At 45.0% G+C, this 20074-nt stretch overlaps 2 protein-coding genes across 2 annotated transcripts; one reads left to right on the forward strand and one right to left on the reverse strand.

Moving 5' to 3' along the window:
• Nucleotides 1-7976: 7976 nt before the first annotated feature.
• Nucleotides 7977-11392, reverse strand: gpd1c (glycerol-3-phosphate dehydrogenase 1c). Its single transcript, XM_083680984.1, has 8 exons — nucleotides 11239-11392; nucleotides 10871-11048; nucleotides 10379-10519; nucleotides 9352-9490; nucleotides 9137-9249; nucleotides 8806-9039; nucleotides 8521-8627; nucleotides 7977-8402 (listed from the first exon to the last, which is right to left on the reverse strand). Exons 1-8 carry the CDS (start codon nucleotides 11277-11279, stop codon nucleotides 8306-8308), a joined length of 1050 nt encoding a protein of 349 aa, XP_083537110.1. The 5' UTR covers nucleotides 11280-11392; the 3' UTR covers nucleotides 7977-8305.
• An 81-nt stretch (nucleotides 11393-11473) lies between these two features.
• LOC310812431 (oxysterol-binding protein-related protein 11-like) lies at nucleotides 11474-20074 on the forward strand. The gene is made up of 13 exons (XM_083680983.1): nucleotides 11474-12272; nucleotides 12548-12616; nucleotides 12795-12970; nucleotides 14161-14240; nucleotides 14663-14851; nucleotides 15133-15331; nucleotides 16503-16645; nucleotides 16962-17102; nucleotides 17458-17905; nucleotides 18011-18197; nucleotides 18382-18564; nucleotides 18780-18933; nucleotides 19106-20074. The coding sequence occupies exons 1-13, from the start codon at nucleotides 12151-12153 to the stop codon at nucleotides 19160-19162; spliced, it is 2148 nt and encodes a 715-aa protein (XP_083537109.1). The 5' UTR covers nucleotides 11474-12150; the 3' UTR covers nucleotides 19163-20074.

Below are 20074 nucleotides of genomic sequence, written 5' to 3' on the forward strand. Positions count from 1 at the left end.
GTGTGTGTGTGTGTGTGCGTGGGTGTGTGTGGGTGTGGGTGTGTGTGTGTGTGTGTATGTGTGTGTGTGTGTGTGTGTGGGTGTGGGTGTGTGTGTGTGTGTGTGTGTGTGTGTGTATGTGTGTGTGTGTGTGTGTGTGTGTGTGTGTGTGTGTGTGTGTGTGTATGTGTGTGTGTGTGTGTGTGTGTGTGGGTGTGTGTGTGTGTGTGTGTGTGTGTGTGTGTGGGGGGGGGGGGGGGGGGGGGGGTTGATATAAAAAACAATGTCTCGTCCATCTCCCAAGGGAGTCCCTGCAGCAAAGACACATTTCCCCCCACACAGATCCCAGCCCAAACACAAGCCTTATTGCATCCTGAACCAAATCAAATGGGTTTCCTGCCCTGGGACTCTCAATCACAACTCAGCATGCCCCTGCCGGCAACATGACTCTGAGCTGAACTCTCTCATGATGGCAGCTGGTGGAAAAAGAAGACAGAAAAACACACTCCAAAGGGACAGTGGGTGTATCTCGCCAGGCTGAGAGGGCAGAGGTATTTTCCAACCCCTGTGAAAATATACAAGTTCTGGGTATGTGCCAACATTGGAATGTACTGTATGTGAGTAGTTTGCTCTTTACCAATGTGCAGCTTTCACTCTTAATCTGGCACACAAACATCCTATGTGACAAGCTGCTGACAGTCTGACAAACGTCATTAATCTCTCAGGAAAGCACCAATATTCCTATCGAATCCCAATGAAAAGCATTCCTTACGACTGTACAACCCCTGAGAAACGTTTGAAGTAAACAAGTTTAAATGCTTCCAGCCAGTTAATTCCTCTGAAAATGAACACGCATCCAAACTTACTTTCTGTCTGTCATATCCGCTGCACTCAACAGGTTGGAAGCGGGCGCATCTTCAGAGATACTTGCAGTGGAAAGACAATGTAATGTGGAACTTCCTTTGAAGACAGCTGAAAACATGCTGCCGTAAATTCCCTGAAAATAGGGAAGCCACTCGGCATACTCTCCCTCCAGTCTCTGCCAGAGTGGTGCTCTGCAACACCCTTCTACTTGTAAATACGGGGGGGAGTGCAGAGGGGGGAGTGCAGAGGGGGGAGTGCAGAGGGGGGAGTGCAGAGGGTGAGAAGAAGTTCCACATTACATCATGTGTGCAGCTGTTGACAGTCAAATGTTTATTAACTAACTGTCAGGACCATGGGTCAGTCCTGCAGGACACACACCCCATGCCACAAACACACACACACATACACACACACACACGCATGCTCACACACACACACACACACACACACACACACACACACACACACACACACACACACACACACACACAGACACACGCATGCATTTGCAGAACACATAAACACAATATATTAACTATAATTGATAGGCCTCAGAACATTTTCAAGTTCCCTCAGTGAGCTCTGCTTCCTTCTCAAAAGTCTGGTGGGGTTACCTGTGTTTTGTTTCTGCTGACGTGAGTCTGTCTGGCGGTGCTGACCAGCGTTTGTCTGGCCGAGGCTTCTGGCTACAGCTGTGGCAGCATTACTGTAGTAGAACGCTGCAGCACTCTGCGTTCCTCAAGTGTCTAGGCTTGGCCAAATCCCCAGTCTCTCAGGAGGTTAGGCTTCTCTCTTTTCCATTTCTCTTTTTTTTTTTTTCTCATTTAAAGGGAGACACATGACTCATAGGTTTACTGCCAACCAGACTTCTCTGCCATGCTGATTGGGAGCCACTGGTCTGCTTTTCATTGGCCCCCCTGCAGGACTCTCCTTGACACACTGCATTCCTGACCACAACCCAACATCCCAGCAGCAGGCCTACACAAGAGCCACAGAGACAGAAAGCCATCAGCTGGGGCCGCGTCACTCATTGTTTGGAATATAAGTCAGTGAGCACAAATGCTCTGATTCATCCAGCCTCTCTGTTGCATTCCTTGTGGCCACAAATGCAATCGCTTTCTCAAGAAATTCCACTCTGTTGTTTCACATTCCTCCCCTCTAAGCTCATTGCATTGCAGCGTTGTTGAGCAAGAGAGAGAGCCAAATTATCGTGAGGAGGCCGATGACATTGGATGTCAAAGCAAGGCCTGGGTTTACTATGGAGGGTTTATTATGCATTGCTAAAACAACATGAATTTGAGTTGACTCTGATTTTGGAATGGATACTTTATCTCAATGCAACTGCCCTGTGGCCCTAGTCTGAACAGGCAGAGAGCATGCTCTGTGAAATGTTGATTTGGAAAACATAATGCCACATTCTGTATTTCATAATGCAAGAATCAGAGAAAAGCAGTCAATTCTATGAAACTGAGCGTTAGTCAATTGGGCTCAAATGCAATTACAGAAAGCGTCTGTGAAGAGGCACTTCAAGTTAATCCGAGGAGACAGAGCACTTTTATCTTCCAGTTAACATTTGATAACACAAATTCAATCTATTATTCAATCGACTATAATTCATTGGATGCATGTGATACGTTTTCAACAAAGGATATAATTTTTCAACAATTGCTGGGTTCAGTGAACAAAGTGTCTTTGTCAATTTAGCAGTAGCGTTGACATTTCTGTTTGTCTCCGAGTCCCACCATATGAGCCGGTCGTCAACCTAGAAGACACTATCTCTCTCATGGTGACATCTAACACATAGTGTGCTGATAGTTTACTGACAAGGCAATAATCCTCCAGATATACGGCTTGCCCCTCAGCCCAAACATTCTGGAGAAGAAGTCCAACTGTTTCATGTCAGGGGTCAGACCCCTCGAGGGGTACTAAGGAAATGATTGCAGAGGAGGAGAGAGGAGCCATATATCCAACCTCAAGTGAAGAGGAAGCAAGCCCTCATGTAGTACTTTGACTCTCAATTAATAAAATCTGAGACACATTCTCTTTAAAATGTTACCATACCTAATACGTTACAAGACTTGCCATAACCGATTGATGCACTTTAACTGTATTTGTTATGTTTGTTGTGTTGGGGGAAAGCTTCAAACACATTCCTCTCATAGGGTCTCTCATACAGGACCTGGCCTCTTCTCCTGCTGTGAGTCATATTGGCAACATTAGGCTAAAGTCTGTATGCTATACATGCTACGGGACTATTGTAGAGAGAGTAATGTCAGCAGTTTAAATTCAGAACATTCTAAACCTATTAAACATGGAATGCAGGGTCTGTGAGGGAGCCAAGCATTAAGTGTGGCATTGCAGTTTATGGATTTATTGTTAATAGTGGCTGAATGTGTACGTTTCGCCCATTGTTTTTGAACCTCATAAATGTATTAAGCAGTCATTATGCCGTAATTGCTTTGTATGTATTACAGTTTTGAATGGACAGAAAGGGTTTTTGGAACAGGACAGGCGGTTTATGTTAGGCAGAGACGTAAAGACCGGTTTTCAGTCCGCCAGAATTATAAACATCGCAGCCGTGAACTAACAACCAGTGGTTGAAAAAAGAGACATTCTTGACGTCTAAGAGCATTCAAGTTCATCATTGTTATGATGAAACACACTCAGACTTCTGACTGTCTTCAGCGGGACCCACCGTCGGCAGACATTCCTCGCCATCTCCTGTGTGAGAGCGGTGATGTATAGTGAGAGGCTGGCGCGACGCCACCAGAAATGTTGGATGATACCTACAGTAGCCCTACTACATCATACACACTCCGCCGATCTAACGAGACAACCAAACATATCATCGTACTTGCCAAAGTGTTCCACATTTAAAAGAAGAACACAATAGAAAATAAGAAGAGCTGGCCTTAAAAGCGTATAACTTGAAGGTATACGTGGATGGAGTTCATACGGACACAGGGATGCAGTAAACCTCACATAAACCCCCACAGCACAACCATGACAACCACTGTCTGTTCCATCATTCCTCCTGTTGAGATGTGTTTTCCATCTTTATCAGTCAATCATAATGCCTTCCTTTGGATTTCTACAACAGCCTCGTCTGTGAGTGGAATCGGGACGGTCATCAAGCAGTGAACCTTCAGCTTGCTCTGTTACTTATAGTACTCTTACAGTACTCTTATAGTACTCTTATAGTACTCTTACAGTACTCTTATAGTACTATAGTAGTTACTTATAGTACTCTTATAGTACTCTTATAGTACTATAGTAGTTACTTATAGTACTCTTATAGTACTATAGTAGTTACTTATAGTACTCTTATAGTACTCTTATAGTACTATAGTAGTTACTTATAGTACTCTTATAGTACTATAGTAGTTACTTATAGTACTCTTATAGTACTCTTATAGTACTATAGTAGTTACTTATAGTACTCTTATAGTACTCTTATAGTACTATAGTAGTTACTTATAGTACTCTTATAGTACTCTTATAGTACTATAGTAGTTACTTATAGTACTCTTATAGTACTCTTATAGTACTCTTATAGTACTCTTATAGTACTATAGTAGTTACTTATAGTACTCTTATAGTACTCTTATAGTACTCTTATAGTACTATAGTAGTTACTTATAGTACTCTTATAGTACTCTTATAGTACTATAGTAGTTACTTATAGTACTCTTATAGTACTCTTATAGTACTCTTATAGTACTCTTATAGTACTATAGTAGTTACTTATAGTACTCTTATAGTACTCTTATAGTACTCTTATAGTACTCTTATAGTACTCTTATGGTAACTATTATAGTACTCTTATAGTACTATAGTAGTTACTTATAGTACTCTTTTTAACAGATAACACTTCTGTGAATATTATATTGACAGAGGCTTCTAATGGGCAAACTTAAAATGGGAAACCTTGGGGATAACATACCTTATCCCCACACAACCGAGGTTGAAACACCAGGAGTCTGGACTCCTGATTACATGACTGTAACAATCCAAAGATTAAAGATAAACAAAGTAATTGATAGGTCACTTGAAATTATACAGGTTTATTTGGAAAACAGAGTTAAAAGATCATAAAAGAAAGTAAGGGAATTAAGCTGCATGAGCTTATTTTGTAATTGCATTATGAGCATCTTGATATATGTTATCAAAGTGAGGGTGCCAGATAGTGGGACAATGTTTACAAAGAAAAACATCTACCCCCCCCCCCCAACCCTAACCCTAACCCTAACCCTAACCCCCCCCCCAATACTATCTCACTGAAACTCAAAAAACATCAAACATACATCAAATTGGAGATATTTACTATAGTCGTTTGTCAGAGAGCATGTCTCTCCGGTGAATATACAGTATATTTACTCAGAGGCACAGGAAGTGGCTTCATGCATGTTGGAATGTCCAATCCATGTTATTTGCAGTCCCAGAGGGAATAAAGCAATGTCCCATTTCACATCAGCAGCTGCAGGAGGCTCTGTATATGGCGATTACGTATGAGTGGAACATGTGAATCCAGTGAAAAGACACAACAAAAAACACCATATATAGATTCCAGATTCGACAAATCAGCCTTAATATCTTGAAATTAAAGCTGACCAGCAACTCTTGTTCCTCTGGAGATGAACAGAGATGACGACCTGAAGACATTGTGGAAGGAAAAAGGCAGTAGATCCTACTGAAAAGCCATCGCTATTGAAAAGACATCAAGCTGCCATTTTGAATGATTATTGCAACTTTTTGTGCTACTGTCATCAAAATGTCCATATTCAAGTTCACATGAAAGTTGACAGGTAAACTGTACAGTTAATTGTCTTAGAAATATTGCCTTTTTACAGAGGCATCATCCCTTCCTCCTGTTGTCCCAAACCATCCATCCCTGCCTACCCTCTATATGCGATGACTGTCCAGGGGCCAGTGTCTTATGGTTGTCTGACCTGATCTTCCTTAAGTGAGAGAGAGGGGGACCTACGAACAAATGGTCCTGTGTGTCACCCTGTGTTTGTATGCAGCACCACGGCCGGGCACGCTGCCAAGCCTGCCCCCCGCTCTCAAACAGCAAATGGTGAAACGCCGAGGAGCCCCCCAGCAAACAACACACACTCCTTGTTCCTTTTTCATCTCCTTGGAGCACATGAGACACAAAAGAGGCCGAGCTAAAGCAGTGAAGAGCTCCCAGAGAGCCGGCCTCTGTGTCCCAGAGAACGTGCCTGGATTAGGCTGAGGAGGAGATGAAGACAGGGCGGGCAGGGTGGAGGGTGAGAGAAGGTGGGGTCGGTGGGGGGGGTTTACAGGACAAGACTCAATGCCCTGCGCCATTGTGCCATGGCGTGCCGTGATGTGCCGAGGCTGGCAGCTGGGCCGGGGAGGGGAGGGGAGGGGAGGGGCATTTTTGTCTGTATTCTTTTTTCATGGTGTTTTTCTTTTTTCTCAATGAGGGTGTTGGACGTGAGGGAGGGAGATGAGGAGACGAGGAGCCATTTGGCTGTCATTGACATGTAAAGAGCTACGAGGCAGTGACAGCTGAGGAGATCAGGCCCTGTAATTAGCTGTGTGTACAGAGGATGTAGGATGGGTTGTGCCCCCCACCCCCCCGCCACCCCACCCTCTCCACCCCTCTTACTCTCCCCCCCCCCCCCCCCCCCCATGTTAGCCTGGCTTTACACAGACACCCAGCACGGCTTATCACATTCAGAAAACCAACCATGGAGCTGAGAGTGCTGTGCTCACTCTCCAGTCGCATAGCCCAACATGACTTACTGAGCAGGATTTAACCGTTAGGCTCTGTGAGTCGCCGTGGGATTTCACATAGGAACAGTGTTATATGACTGTTGTAAATCTACGAGCGTGAGCCAGGTGGTCAGGCTTGGGGTGGCCCATATATATTGTAAGCCTGAGGCTCGGGGGGGAGGTTAGGGGGAACACTGTCAGTACCATCCACTTGAGACACAGGTGTGATAAAATCAACTGTGAATAATGAACCCCATCTCATCACACAACGTAAATCACTAGATACAGTAGGTGCTAAACTCTTCACTTCTGCAGTGTCTGATGTGTCTGTCATAAGCAAACATGTATTTTATTTATTTATGGTGCTCTCCACTTCTACTGATATAACTGATTAGGTACATGAGTCAGAGATATCTCAACGAGCCCCTCAGACTGTGCACTGTTTTTCTAACTTTCTCCTAAGTCCAGAAATCTCTCACATCAGGACAGTGTGTGTGGGGGGCTGGCTGGCCTCAGCTGAGTTACCGTGGTGATTAAGCTTCTCTTTCAAGGCCAGGCTGAAGGTGGGCCTTGTCTTTGTGACAGGGGATCTGGAGCTCAAACCTCTACAAGGGTCTCACATCAAACCCCTGATGACAGTTCATGTGGAGGTGAGGGGACCTAGCCTGCTGGAGCCCCTGGAGGACCTCCTCTCCTGGGCCCCCTGAGCCCCCAATCTCCCATGGGAACTTGTGGCTCCATGTGCCTGTACCTCTGCCATCACCATGGCCCCTGCCTTCCCACGGCTTTTGATCTCCTAGGATCAGGGCGACCTTGTGTGCGGAGGGCTGTCAGCCAGGTGGGGCCTCCTCGTCAGGTTACCTGCAGCAGAGGGAGCTGAGGCTGGGCACAGACATGGAGGGATGGCAACATCAAGGTCCTCTCTGATGGAACCATCAAAGACTTCCCCAGGCTGCTATCCTCCTAAGCCCCTGTTCTACTCAGTGATCCGGCCAGGTGAGGTGCAGAGACAAGGGGAGTGGTTAATCTTGTGTGTCTGATATTGTACCACTGAAGACTAGATGGCATGGGTTCTACATAACCGTTCCTGGGAAAGACAGATATCGGATACTGCGTAAAGCTTATGGATGTATCAATGATATTCTTTCATGACAACATGTGGAAGGACTACTGTGCTGTGCTAGACAATTCAATTATAATATAAACTACTCTTTCTTCTTGCAACCGAACCCATATGAGTGCTGTATTGTTCATTGTTATTGTCTGAGGGCAGGTGGGGGGTGGGGGGGTGTAGGGGAAGGACATTGCGCTGACACTGTCACCTTGTTGCTGCACCCCCATGTGGTAAAATGTGGTGTGACTCATGAAAAAGGAAACTGCTCCCATTTAAAATCAATCAATTATTTTGTTGATCATTTTGACAATATTCATTCCACTGTAAAAAATACATCCAGTAAAAACAAAAACCGTGATAAAACATTGTTTTGAAATTACGATTTTTGAACATACACAAACATATCAACGAGTGCAAGGTGATGGATTCTGTACACTCAAACACAATACAAACAACCCGTTTCTATGGAAAAAGAGTATTAAGTGGTACATTTTTAAGTGGTACAGTTTTATATATCTTGCTATAATATCATGGAGGAGCTTTTATTGAGCACTGCTGCCCCCTGCTGTTAGAATAGTGCTCCTGTAAAGTGACAGCAGATCCAGATCAAATGTGCTCAGGATGGTTCTGCAGACAGGTGATGAACTCCTGCACGGCTTTGCCCTGGAAGCAGATCTTATACACCGCTGCAAACAGCGGAAACCTACAAGAAAAATTAAACACTTATTCCAACCGCAGCATGTAGGTTGAGGAGTTAAGAAAACGAGTGAGAGTGTGGAAAATCATTCCCAGACAGGAAGAGGATGTAGGAGTGTACCCACTTGTCCACCATGTCTCTCTTCAGTAGAATCTTGAACACCTCAGCAGAGGTTTGTGGACCCTGCAGCTTCTGGCCATTGAGCATCTCTGCCTCCAGCTCTTCAATAGACTGGAAGGACAAGGACACACACACACACACACACACACACACACACACACACACACACACACACACACACACACACAGTTACTAACATTTATTTTATTTATTTTTATTATCTAATTTATTATTTAAAAAAAATATTATTACAGATATTATACCTCTCAGCGCTAACGGTTCGGCTCACCTTTGAGGATCTGGCGAAGGCCTCTGCCACTTTGCGGTTGCGTCCTCCGTAGCAGGTGGTGATGAGGTCGGCCACACCACAGCTCTCCAGGAAGGTGGCGGAGCTCACCTCTCCCTTACAGAAGAGCTTGGTGAAGGCCACCATCTCCATCAGCCCCAGTCTGATCACAGCTGCCTTAGTGTTGTCCCCAAAGCCCAGGCCGTCACAGAACCCTGCGCCCACTGCTACTATGTTCTGCCAGGGAAAACCATAAATGTGCAGTTTTCAGGTCATAGTTTCAGGACAAAATCAAATACTTTGAACAAGAACCATGAAGTCTCAAGGTCTGTACCTTGAGGGCTCCACAGAGTTCCACTGTATCACTCTCCTGCACCACTGTGATCCGGAAGTTAGGAGTCTGCAGGAGCTCTTTGAAGATGTGACCATTTGCTTCATTCTTTGCCCCTGTTTTCAGTTGTGATTTCAACAAATACCTTTAGCAACAGTTGGTGGTAAATCAGCAGTCAGAATTTTGCAATGTTTTTTAATACCCATGACACATCTTACCAATGGTGGTTTCACAGAACTTCTCATCTGCCACCTCGTTGGCGATGTTGGCACCCATCAAAACGCTGACCTCGATTTCCAGTTTCTCTCTGATAATGTCAGAGATGAGTTTTAGACCCTCCGGGCCTTCATCGATACCCTGAAAGAGGACCAGGTAAGACCATGAGCTCCTAAGCCTTCTCTCATATTGTCAAATGCAGTAACCACCATTTGGGTGGTTGAATTACACTCACTGAACACTTTATTAGAACACTATACTAATACTGGGTAGGGCCTCCCTTTGTTAGGAACACTATACTAATACACTAATACTGGGTAGGGCCTCCCTTTGCTCTCAAAACAGCCTCAAGTCTTCGTGGCATTGATTCCACAAGATGTTGGAAACATTCCTTTGAGATTCTGGTCCATGATGACATGATTGCATCACACAATTCCTGCAGATTTTTCTGGTGCACTTTCAAGCTGTGAATCTCCCGTTCTACCACATCCCAAAGGTGTTCTATTGGATTCAGATCCGGTGACTGGGAAGGCCACTGAAGAACACTGAACTCATTGTCACGTTCATGGAACCAGTTTGAGACGACTTTTGCTTTGTAACATGGTGCATTATCATGCTGGAAGTAGCCATTAGAAGATGGGTAAATTGTGGCCATGAAGGGATGCACATGGTCAGCAACAATATTCAAATAGGCTGTGGCATTCAAGCGATGATTGATTGGTATTAACGGGCCCAAAGTGTGCCAAGAAAACATTCCCCACACCATTACACCACCTCCATCATGAGCAGGTGTACAGGTGTTCCTAATAAAGTGTTCAGTGAGTGTATATTAAAGTCTATTTGAGCTCTGCTGCTGGTTACATAATGACATCATAGCCATGAAAAGTTAGTATAGCTGGGAATGTCTTAGTTACTCAAAGGAGGGATCAGTGCCAGTGTTTCAGACTGGTATATGGCCAGAATCATGTCAGACATGAAAGCTGTAGAACAATGGTTTTCCCCTGGTGCCAAGGCGGTAAAGGATCTTACTTTGATGAGGGATATCCCAATGGTTCCCTCTGTGATGTGAGGTTTCATCTGATCACAAAGCTTCCCAATAAACTGATGTGGAATGACAAAGATCAGCACATTTGCCCCTTTAACTGCGTCTGTGATTTCGGGAATGGCAACCTGATGGGGTGAAAAACAGAACACAACATATTAGATAGACCCAAACTTTTTAGTTGTCTCTTACAGTCCATGCCTGGTGTTACTACTGTGTTACCATGCCTTATTCAAGTATTGTGTCAATCTACAAACTGACCTATTTCTCAATTATGTATACATTTGGCACAGATCCATAAGATTAGCATTCACAGACACAATAAATTGGAAGCAGTATAGGTTAAAGTCCACTCATCTCATCAGTGCATATATCTGATTTTACTTCATCAAAAGATTTTCCAATTACACAATCCACAAAAGTCATTTCTAAACTCAATGATGAGTCTAACCCATGATGTACCACAGAGCATTACCTACCACATTTTTGGGAAGCTTGTGACCGGGTAGATATTTGACATTCTCGTGCTCTGTGTTAATGATTTCTGTTAACTTTTTGCCATTGATCATCTCTTCATAAACCCACATGTTTACAATTGGGTCGAACCTGTTGGATCCTTTTGCATTGTGCCCAATGATTTTGGCAATGGCAGAGCCCCTGAGAAGACACAACAACGTGGAATGCAATGGATAAAAAGGCATGTGTCAATAACACACAAGCAGAACATACATTGGTTCCCGTCATCTTTATTAGATTGTTTTCTGTCATCATCTTTATTTGATTATTTTTTCTCTCGATGTCGAGGCTGTGTAGGATTTGTAAGTAATGAAAGCCTCGTAAGTATTACCAGTTTCCAGATCCCACGATGCACACTTTCTTTCCAGGCATTTTGAAGGTGTCAGGCACGATAATTCACTGAAATGTCCTGTTTAAACCTTGTCCCTATAACTTCCTCATACGCCCTTCTCCTATATTGAGAGCATATTCCATGGCGTGCTCCACCCTTTTTCTGAACTACCTGTTGATACAAGAAGGGAATGATACAGGTAGGCTTGGGTGTACCACGAACTTGCCATGGCAAGTTTCCATAGCTGCTTAATTATCTTGTTTTTGTTTTTATTTTAATTGTTGAATTTCTTCGTCTTTCTAATGCATGTTGCCTCTGCTTGATAGCCTACCTATTTGCTATACTAAATTAAGGGGACACACATGCAATGTTTGTTTTTTTCACTCGGAGGTTTTACCATCTGTATGTTTATCATCGGTCTACTAATGTAGGATAATAACGGATGGAAATGCGATGTACAATTCCCATTATGTTAGCTTTTAAAAACGCGGAAGACGACGGTTCCGTGCCTGAATCACATGATTCCGTGCATCTTGTCGCGTCATGATGAGGAGTGGAGGTTGTTAGCAATGCATCATGTAAACACCAGCTAGCAAGCTATGTCACCAGTGCGATGGATTCATTTACTGGTCGTTTAGATCGCTAGCTAATGTCCGTTAGAAAACGATCTGTCTTTCGTTAAGCCTTGTCATGTCGCTACAAGATAGATCCCTCATTAAACGGGGCCTTCAAATAGTGAGCAAGTCATAGATTGCTGTGTGTGGTGGTGGCTAGCTAACGTTAGCTGTCCAGCTAGCCAGTTAATAGCATCGCTAGCTTGCCAGTAAGTACTTGTCAGTTAGCAGGCGTTCCAGGGTGTATATTTTATTCAACGTTAGCTGACACCTTAGCTACCTAACTAGCCTGTTAGATATGTCTATGCAAGGGGAAACTACTGCAATAAGGATCTCCGACAGTGAAGGGAAACTGGAAGTCTATCCGCAGTCCAGAACTCCGACTTCTGGCAGGGGTAGTTCGAAAAGCTGGCAGTACAGGTATGGTGTCTGATGGTTGCTGTCGTATGGCTAGCTAGTCGTGCCAGCTTTTCCTATGCTGGCCACCAGATTGATTTGTTTGGCAGCTAGTGCAACACCCATAATCTAGCGGTTAGGGTAGTTTGTGTAACAGCCAATAAGCTCCCAACAATGTCAAGTAGCTTGGGTGAGCTTTGCCCACCCCGATTAGTTGGCTAATATCTGTAACCTGAGCCAACTTTGCTTAGCTGTCAAACTCACCACTGCGTGTTTCTCCATCTTTACACACATTTTAGCGATCACATGGAAAACATCGATGGCTACTTGATGAAATACACCAACCTGGTCACAGGATGGCAATACAGGTGAGTGGGTTAACCTGACTATGTATGTCTGTGTCTCTTGAATGTGTATCATTGTGCCCAGCTAGATTAATGCAACTGTAATGCTAACTAGTAATGCACTAGTTTTGTTCAACATCACCATGGATCTCTAATTGTTCTCATACTGAAATGACTGAATATTCTGGCGGCCCCCATGTAGGTTCTTTGTCCTTAACAATGAAGCTGGTTTACTGGAGTACTTTGTAAATGAGCAGTCAAGGCCCCAGAAACCTCGTGGGACGCTCCCTTTGGCAGGGGCGGTCATATCCCCCAGTGATGAGGACTCCCACACCTTCACTGTCAACGCCATCAGTGGGGAACAATACAAGCTCAGGGGTAGGCATGTCTTAACACACATACTGAAGCTCTGTTACTCAACCTTCATGTTTCCCTTACTCACCACTGTTGTCCAGCCATGTTAAGTGTATATTTCTGAGCAATGTTGTTATAAATGCATCAGTTACTTAAAGGGCCAATCTGGGATTCAAACAACAATGTGGTCATCCTTCCATTCTTTTGGTGAACTGCTAAGAAATAGGACTGGAGAAATGTAACCACAGAACTATGTATGCAAGGACTGAACTTTCTTGAGATTAAAATAATAGTTTTCACACGTCTTGAAGCTATTCAGTGTTTGTTTGCAATTACATTGTTAACAGACATTAGGACGAGGAGGCTCTACGTAAAAAATGGGAATCCATAAGACCACGCCCCTCACTTTGGGGAGAGCTGCAGGATCTCGCCATTGACATCCAGCAAAAGTACCTCCAACATATGCTCACTGTTCTCTTAAACTTGACACTAATGTTGTTTCATCACGAGTCTGCTATGTTTTTTTGGGTGTCGCTAAGAACATATTTGAAGGAATTCAAAGTACACCGTCAGGCGTCACCTAACCTGCTATTACCATAGCCTAGTAGCATTACTAGCCAGCTAGCATCGGCTGGTTAATGCTGAAGGAACTATTGAGTGTGATGCAGTTGATTGGGGAAGATAACACATTAATATATCAACCATGACATTCATATGGGAATGAAAATCATGTTAAGATACAGAAAGTGTTTTATAAATATGTGTCACTAATGCGTGACTTTAGGCTGCTTTGATCTGGTTACTATGTTAAGTGTCCCAATGTTTTCCCCAAATTTGACTCAAGTTCCAGAAAATACCCGGATCAGAACAAATTGCCATCTCGCTTTATGGAGTAAAGCAAACATATATTTTGTGTTCTGATGGCATAAGACAACTGAACTAAGCTCATGAGGCATTTATAAGATATATTTCTCAAGAATCAATGGCTCTATATAATCAGATTGCCCCTAATGGACAGGCGAGTACATACCTGTAGTCAATGTCAGTCTAATGTACAAGAGTATTTCAAGGAAATCGAGAAAGCAAGTCAAACTATTAATGATGTATTGATTTGGATGTTTTGCCATTATCCTCTGGCGAGGAGGGATAACGTGCTGCAGTCCAGACAGAGATTCACTTGGCTGAGCTTTAACGATCTCTCTGTTGCGTCTCAGCCACGGATGCCAAAGAGAGACAGCACTGGGTGAGCAGGCTGCAGATCTGCACACAGCACCACACTGAGGCCATGGGGAAGGTAAGGTCTGGTCTGCGCCACACACACACAAACACACCTGTAACATGACCCAGACAGAGATGTGGTTGTACAGTAACAGTCCTTGGTAACACATTTGTAGCATTAATATAGCCTTATGGCCAAGAGCAGCCTAGACTTTACCCTTTTGTGTGTGGTAACCCCCCTTTCGTTACGACCGGATTTACCTAACACTCTCGATTGGGCTGTGAAATAGTGATGACAGGACAAACCTCATGCATACACTAGTACTTGCAGAAATGATGCTATTACCCTAGATATCCAAGATGATTCCAACCATTGAAAACATAACATTTTCCCTACCTGATATCATAGGTGCCATGTCAACTGAGTGAACTAGGGCACACTGTATGACAATGTCACTGAATACATTTCATTTGTATCTGGGTTGTGTGTTCGCTCAGAGCAACCCGCCACCAAAGTCTCGCAGCTACTCCATGGCCTCCCAGGGCAGTGCTAGCTCACCCATGTCCCATCGAAGACCCAGCCAGAATGCTGCATCTTTCTTCAGCCTCAATCAGATCCACAAAGGCTCCTCTCTTTACTCCAGTAAGAGGTCCCTGCTGCCAGACCATCTGCTTGACGCCAGAGAGGTAAGAACGGGGGACATTGGCCACAAATTACCATATCAACCAAAATAGAAGAGATTCCTCTGCAGTTCTTCCTAACAATGCATGAAACCATTCAACCAAGGAGCAGCCAGTACTAGAGGTAGTGTTTCAAACCATTTGAACACGTCTCCTCATTCTCTTTGCACTGTTGTTTGGACGCCTTGTTTTCTCTATGTATATTTTGATGGTTGAAAGGGGCGGATAAAGTGTGCTCGTTCTTTATGAGATATCTTGACATTCTGCTTCTTCTCAATCCGGTCCAGATGATGTCCCAGGCCCAGGGGCAGCACAGAGACCTGATCCAGACCATCGAGGGCCTGCCCCCGGCCCCAGGCCTCTCCCCCCTGGACCAGGACCTGCTCATGCTCAAGGCCACCTCCATGGCCACCATGAACTGCCTCAACGATTGCCTCAACATCCTGCAGCTGCAGCAGGTGGCCCGCCAAAGAAGCACCCTAGGAGGTCAGTCTGACTGGGATGGACAGTGGGTGCTAGTGGGTGCTAGTGGTGCTAGTGACCGGTTGTTTATGGACTATACTCCTGGACACAGTGTAGATTAGCTAAGAAGGGGGCGATTTGATCATGTGCAATGTTTAGAAGTTTTTACCTTTTCTGCATACTGAAATTAGGACTCGATTGTATTTGCAGGCGTGTAAAGTTTATTGTTTTCAGTGGTACTCATTTATAACCGGTGGTTATACGTCCCAGGATTAGTTTCCTAAGGGAAGCATGTGGAAAATGTGATTGGAAGTCGTTGTCTTCTCATTGACCCATTTCTTCATGATATGATGTTACACGTGGAAATTTCAGCCCTGTGGATTAAGGGTGTTTATTTTCTAAGTGAGGTTTTGGTAGCAGACATTTATCATAGGGTGGCGAATGTATACCCACAAATCATGGGGATGCATATGTACACCCAGTTCAAATGTACGGCCTCTGCCGTAAAAGCCGGCGGTGGAATTATCCTCCATAATTGATGAGGAACAGTCCCTATTCTTACATGCCGTCTAGAGAGTAACCAGATCTCTGATTGGGTTAACTAAGTAAAATGTTCAACAGCTCGCCCAATTACCGTCCAGCCTTTATTTTGGCTCGCAGAGTATCGCAATACTGGTGCGTGTTATTTTTTTGAAACAAGAGGTGTAACAGATGTATGTCTCCTGATAGCTTCACCCCTTATTTATTTTTTTTAAGACGGTGAAAGCGGAAATTGTCCAAGTGAGGTCCTAGGTCAACATGGAAGATCTCGTTACTGGGCATGTATATTTCATTAGGCCAAGGACAGGATAGAACCCAGCGACAACCTATCAGGCAAAGCTGTTAAGTATTGTGGGCAAGGCTAATTTTAAGTGGCCTCGCCTCCCACTAAACATACATACAAATGCCCCTTGGAGCGCCAATAGTTTTCCTCCAATCAGGCGGTGTGGACGTTTCCTGTCAGCGGGGCTAAACGTATCCTGATACTCTCCTTGTATTCGGGGATCGGGTTGCCGTCCTGTGGTCTCTGACAACTGTCTAGGGAATATCCGTCCAGCCGTGTGTTTTGAATGCTCGCTGCAGCACAGGTCTGTTTGGGAGTCTCGGGGTCCTCGTAGTATGAGTACCTCTGAGCCTGCTGTCTCGTGTGCTGCAGGGCCCACCATCGAGTGGCTGGAGCCCAAGCTGCCCGACATCCTGAAGAACGGCAGCAGCCTGTCCAGCTTCACCGGGGCAGACGACCAGCTGGAGGGCAGTCACCTGGAGCTCACCAGTACAGAGCCCTGCAACTTCTCTGGGGTAAAGTCACTACGGCCGCCGTGTCTGGCAATTTCAGGATGAGTCTCACTCGGAGGTCCTTCTGCATTATTGTGTTAATTTCCTGAGCAGTGATCAGTAATGGTACTTGTTTAAAAGTTGTTGAAAGTGATATCGTTAGACATTTTTAACAGGAGTATGTATTGCCGTTGCCAGTTGCCATTGATAATGATTTCTCAGGAGAGAGACCGTGATTGGCGCAATGATGAATAACAGCTTATCCATGTTTTCACCCGTCATCTTGTCCATTGTCAGGCTTGAGACCTTCTCAAGTAAATGTGTCATGTGTCACTGTTAGGAGCAGGAGGACATCGATGGGGAAGATGAGGTGGAGGATTCCTTCACGGACAAGGAGGAGGAGCTGGGGGTGGTGGAAGAGGAGCGCAGTGTCATCCTACACCTGCTCTCGCAGCTCAAGCTGGGCATGGACCTCACACGGGTAGGTCCAGTTCCACACCGCTGCCCCTGGCCTCTTGGAAACGGCCTGAAACTTCGACTCAGGCTAATGTTGGCTAATGTCTAGTTTTCTTCCTCCTTTGCATCTATTTCATCTGTCAAGGTCTTTGGCCAGGTTTGAATGGCTTGATCACAGACCGGAACTCAGTGAACACTATAGTCACTCGCCACTGGAGTTGTGGCTCACGTATCTTTTCAGAATTTTCTTCCTGTTAAAAAGGTACATCTATATGACGTAGCTCGTCATGTGTTCTAGAGAGACCTCCAGTCGCCAGCCCTTTAGCCAGTGTAGGTCGCTGTGGTGAGTGAGATGTTGGACGGTAGCTTTGTCTCCACAGGTGGTCCTGCCCACCTTCATCCTGGAGAAGCGCTCTCTGCTGGAGATGTACGCCGACTTCATGTCCCACCCGGACGTCTTCGTGGCCATCACCGACGGCACCAGCCCAGAGGACCGCATGGTGCGCTTTGTCGAGTATTACCTCACCTCCTTCCACGAGGGCCGCAAGGGGGCCATCGCCAAGAAGCCCTACAACCCCATCATCGGAGAGACCTTCCACTGCTCCTGGAAGGTCCCCAGGTCTGAGCCGGCCAAGGAGCCCCCCCAGGAAAGTCCCCAGACCTCAGACTGCTACCAGGTGCGCTTCGTGGCGGAGCAGGTGTCCCATCACCCCCCGGTGTCGGGCTTCTACGCCGAGTGCCAGGAGAGACGGATGTGCGTGAACACTCACGTGTGGACCAAGAGCAAGTTCATGGGCATGTCCATTGGGGTCTCCATGATTGGGGAAGGTAGGCATCTTAAGCTTCCTAGATCTGGTCAGTCCTGCCTGGGCATTATTGTACTTATTTGTATTACGCAGAGTGTCTAAACTCTGATGGGTTGCTGTCTACTAGGTTGTCTGTATCTGCTGGAGCACGATGAGGAGTACACCTTCACCCTGCCCTGCGCGTACGCCCGCTCCATCCTCACCGTGCCCTGGGTAGAGCTGGGCGGGAAGGTCAACGTCAACTGCGCCAAGACGGGCTACTCTGCAGTCATCACCTTTCAGACCAAGCCCTTCTACGGAGGCAAGCTGCACAAGTGAGTGAGCCCCTGGTGAAATGCATCAGTTTGGAACTGTGAGGAATGCTGTTCCTGCTTTAAGTAGTTTTGTAGTTTTGTTTGTTTTAAGTCTTATGTCTTTGCGTACATATAGTGCAGAACCGGTTTGGTCTTGTCTTGAGACTTCAACAAAAAATAATTGCCTGTTCTTGTGTTGCCGCAGGGTGACTGCGGAAGTGAAGCACAACGCTACCAACGCCGTGGTGTGCCGCGTGCAGGGGGAGTGGAACGGCACCTTAGAGTTCATCTACAGCAACGGAGACACGCGTGTGGTCGACGTCACCAAGCTTCCTGTCACCAAGAAACGTGTCCGCCCCAATGAAAAGCAAGGACCAAACGAATCCAGGTGAGAGTCAGACGGACATTCACCCTAAAACAAGCAGATGATAATAATAATAATAATCATAATAATAATCATATTGAATGTGTTTTTTTAGTGTTGCGATTCTCTCGTACCCAGAGCACTTCGCAGGTCAAGCAGATATCACATCGATGTCTGTCTGGCTCTCGTTAGTTCTCCATGGCAACAGACAAGGGGACTATTGTTTGTGTGGGTTTCAGGCGCCTGTGGCAGCACGTGACGGACTCTCTACGTCAGAAGGACATTGACAAGGCCACCGAACACAAGAGGATTCTGGAGGAGAGACAGAGGACAGAGGAGAGGCATCGCACCGAGACAGAAAGTCCATGGAGGACCAGATACTTTGAGAGTGAGGTATGTATCGCCCAGCCACTGGTCTGCACCAACCTTAAATGTTATTTTGATGAAGCAAAAGGAGTTTGTAAATGTACTCCTGATACCTGCGCTTCTGCAAGATTGTGGAACAGTGCCATGCCACATGATTACTTGATGCCTGATGCTTTCTGTTTTCTCCTTTCTTTGCCAGGGTGATGGTTGGATGTACCACAAACCACTGTGGAAAACTCCTGCCCTCAAATCTTAGTCTTTCTGGTCAGTGACATTGTTAGACTAGTCTAGCCACAGACTGTGTCCCTCTCTTTTGGTGTGTGTTTGTGTGTGTGCGCGTGGGGGTGTTTTGAAACAGTTGAGGCAAAGCATGACCTCCACTTACATGCATATGGATACAGCAGATAGGGGCAGATATCATGTGACAACAGGCACTCTTTAATCTCACACAATGTACAGTGAACGTCGAGGTACAGCTTTTGTACTGTTAATCACTTTTGTATAATCAAAGCTGAATGAGGACATATTCTTGTACAGATCAAAGGTACTCTATTTACGCAGCCTTACAATTGTCTGATGAATGATGCTCCTATTTGGGTTTCGTTTCGAGAGAGAGAGAGAACATTTGAAGTACATGACCATTATATTAGGACATCAATAACTGGAAAAAAAAACCTGTACTATGGGAGATTATTGGCAAGGCCTGACTACATTCCCATGTTACAGCTTCTAGATATTTTTATTTGTAGTGATGGGTATGGGAGCAAAGTAACACTATACTGAATTACATTACGTGTTTTACTCAGACATCTCTGTATTTGGGTGACGCATTGATCTGGAATGGTTGACACGGTTAGTATGGCATGATGCAGTTAGGTTGACTTAAACTGACATGTACTGTATTTGAATGATCAGGCCCCATAAAGTGAATGCATTTATTGTAATGACATGTCTGTGATTTGTGGTAAAGAACCAATCGGTGCTGTTTCAGCCCAGTGGGATATTCTCCCTCCTTGCTTGAGGATTTAGAAATGGAACAGAAAGAAGCATTCCCATATGCATGATGAGCGAGGGCTGTTTGTCCACCTTGTGTACTGAAAGTATTATACTGTACTACGTCTCTATTCCACACATTTGTAAATGTTTATTATTAAAGCTTTTAACCAAA

Source organism: Argentina silus (assembly GCF_951799395.1).
Source record: "Argentina silus genome assembly, chromosome: 11".
Classification (NCBI taxonomy): domain Eukaryota; kingdom Metazoa; phylum Chordata; class Actinopteri; order Argentiniformes; family Argentinidae; genus Argentina; species Argentina silus.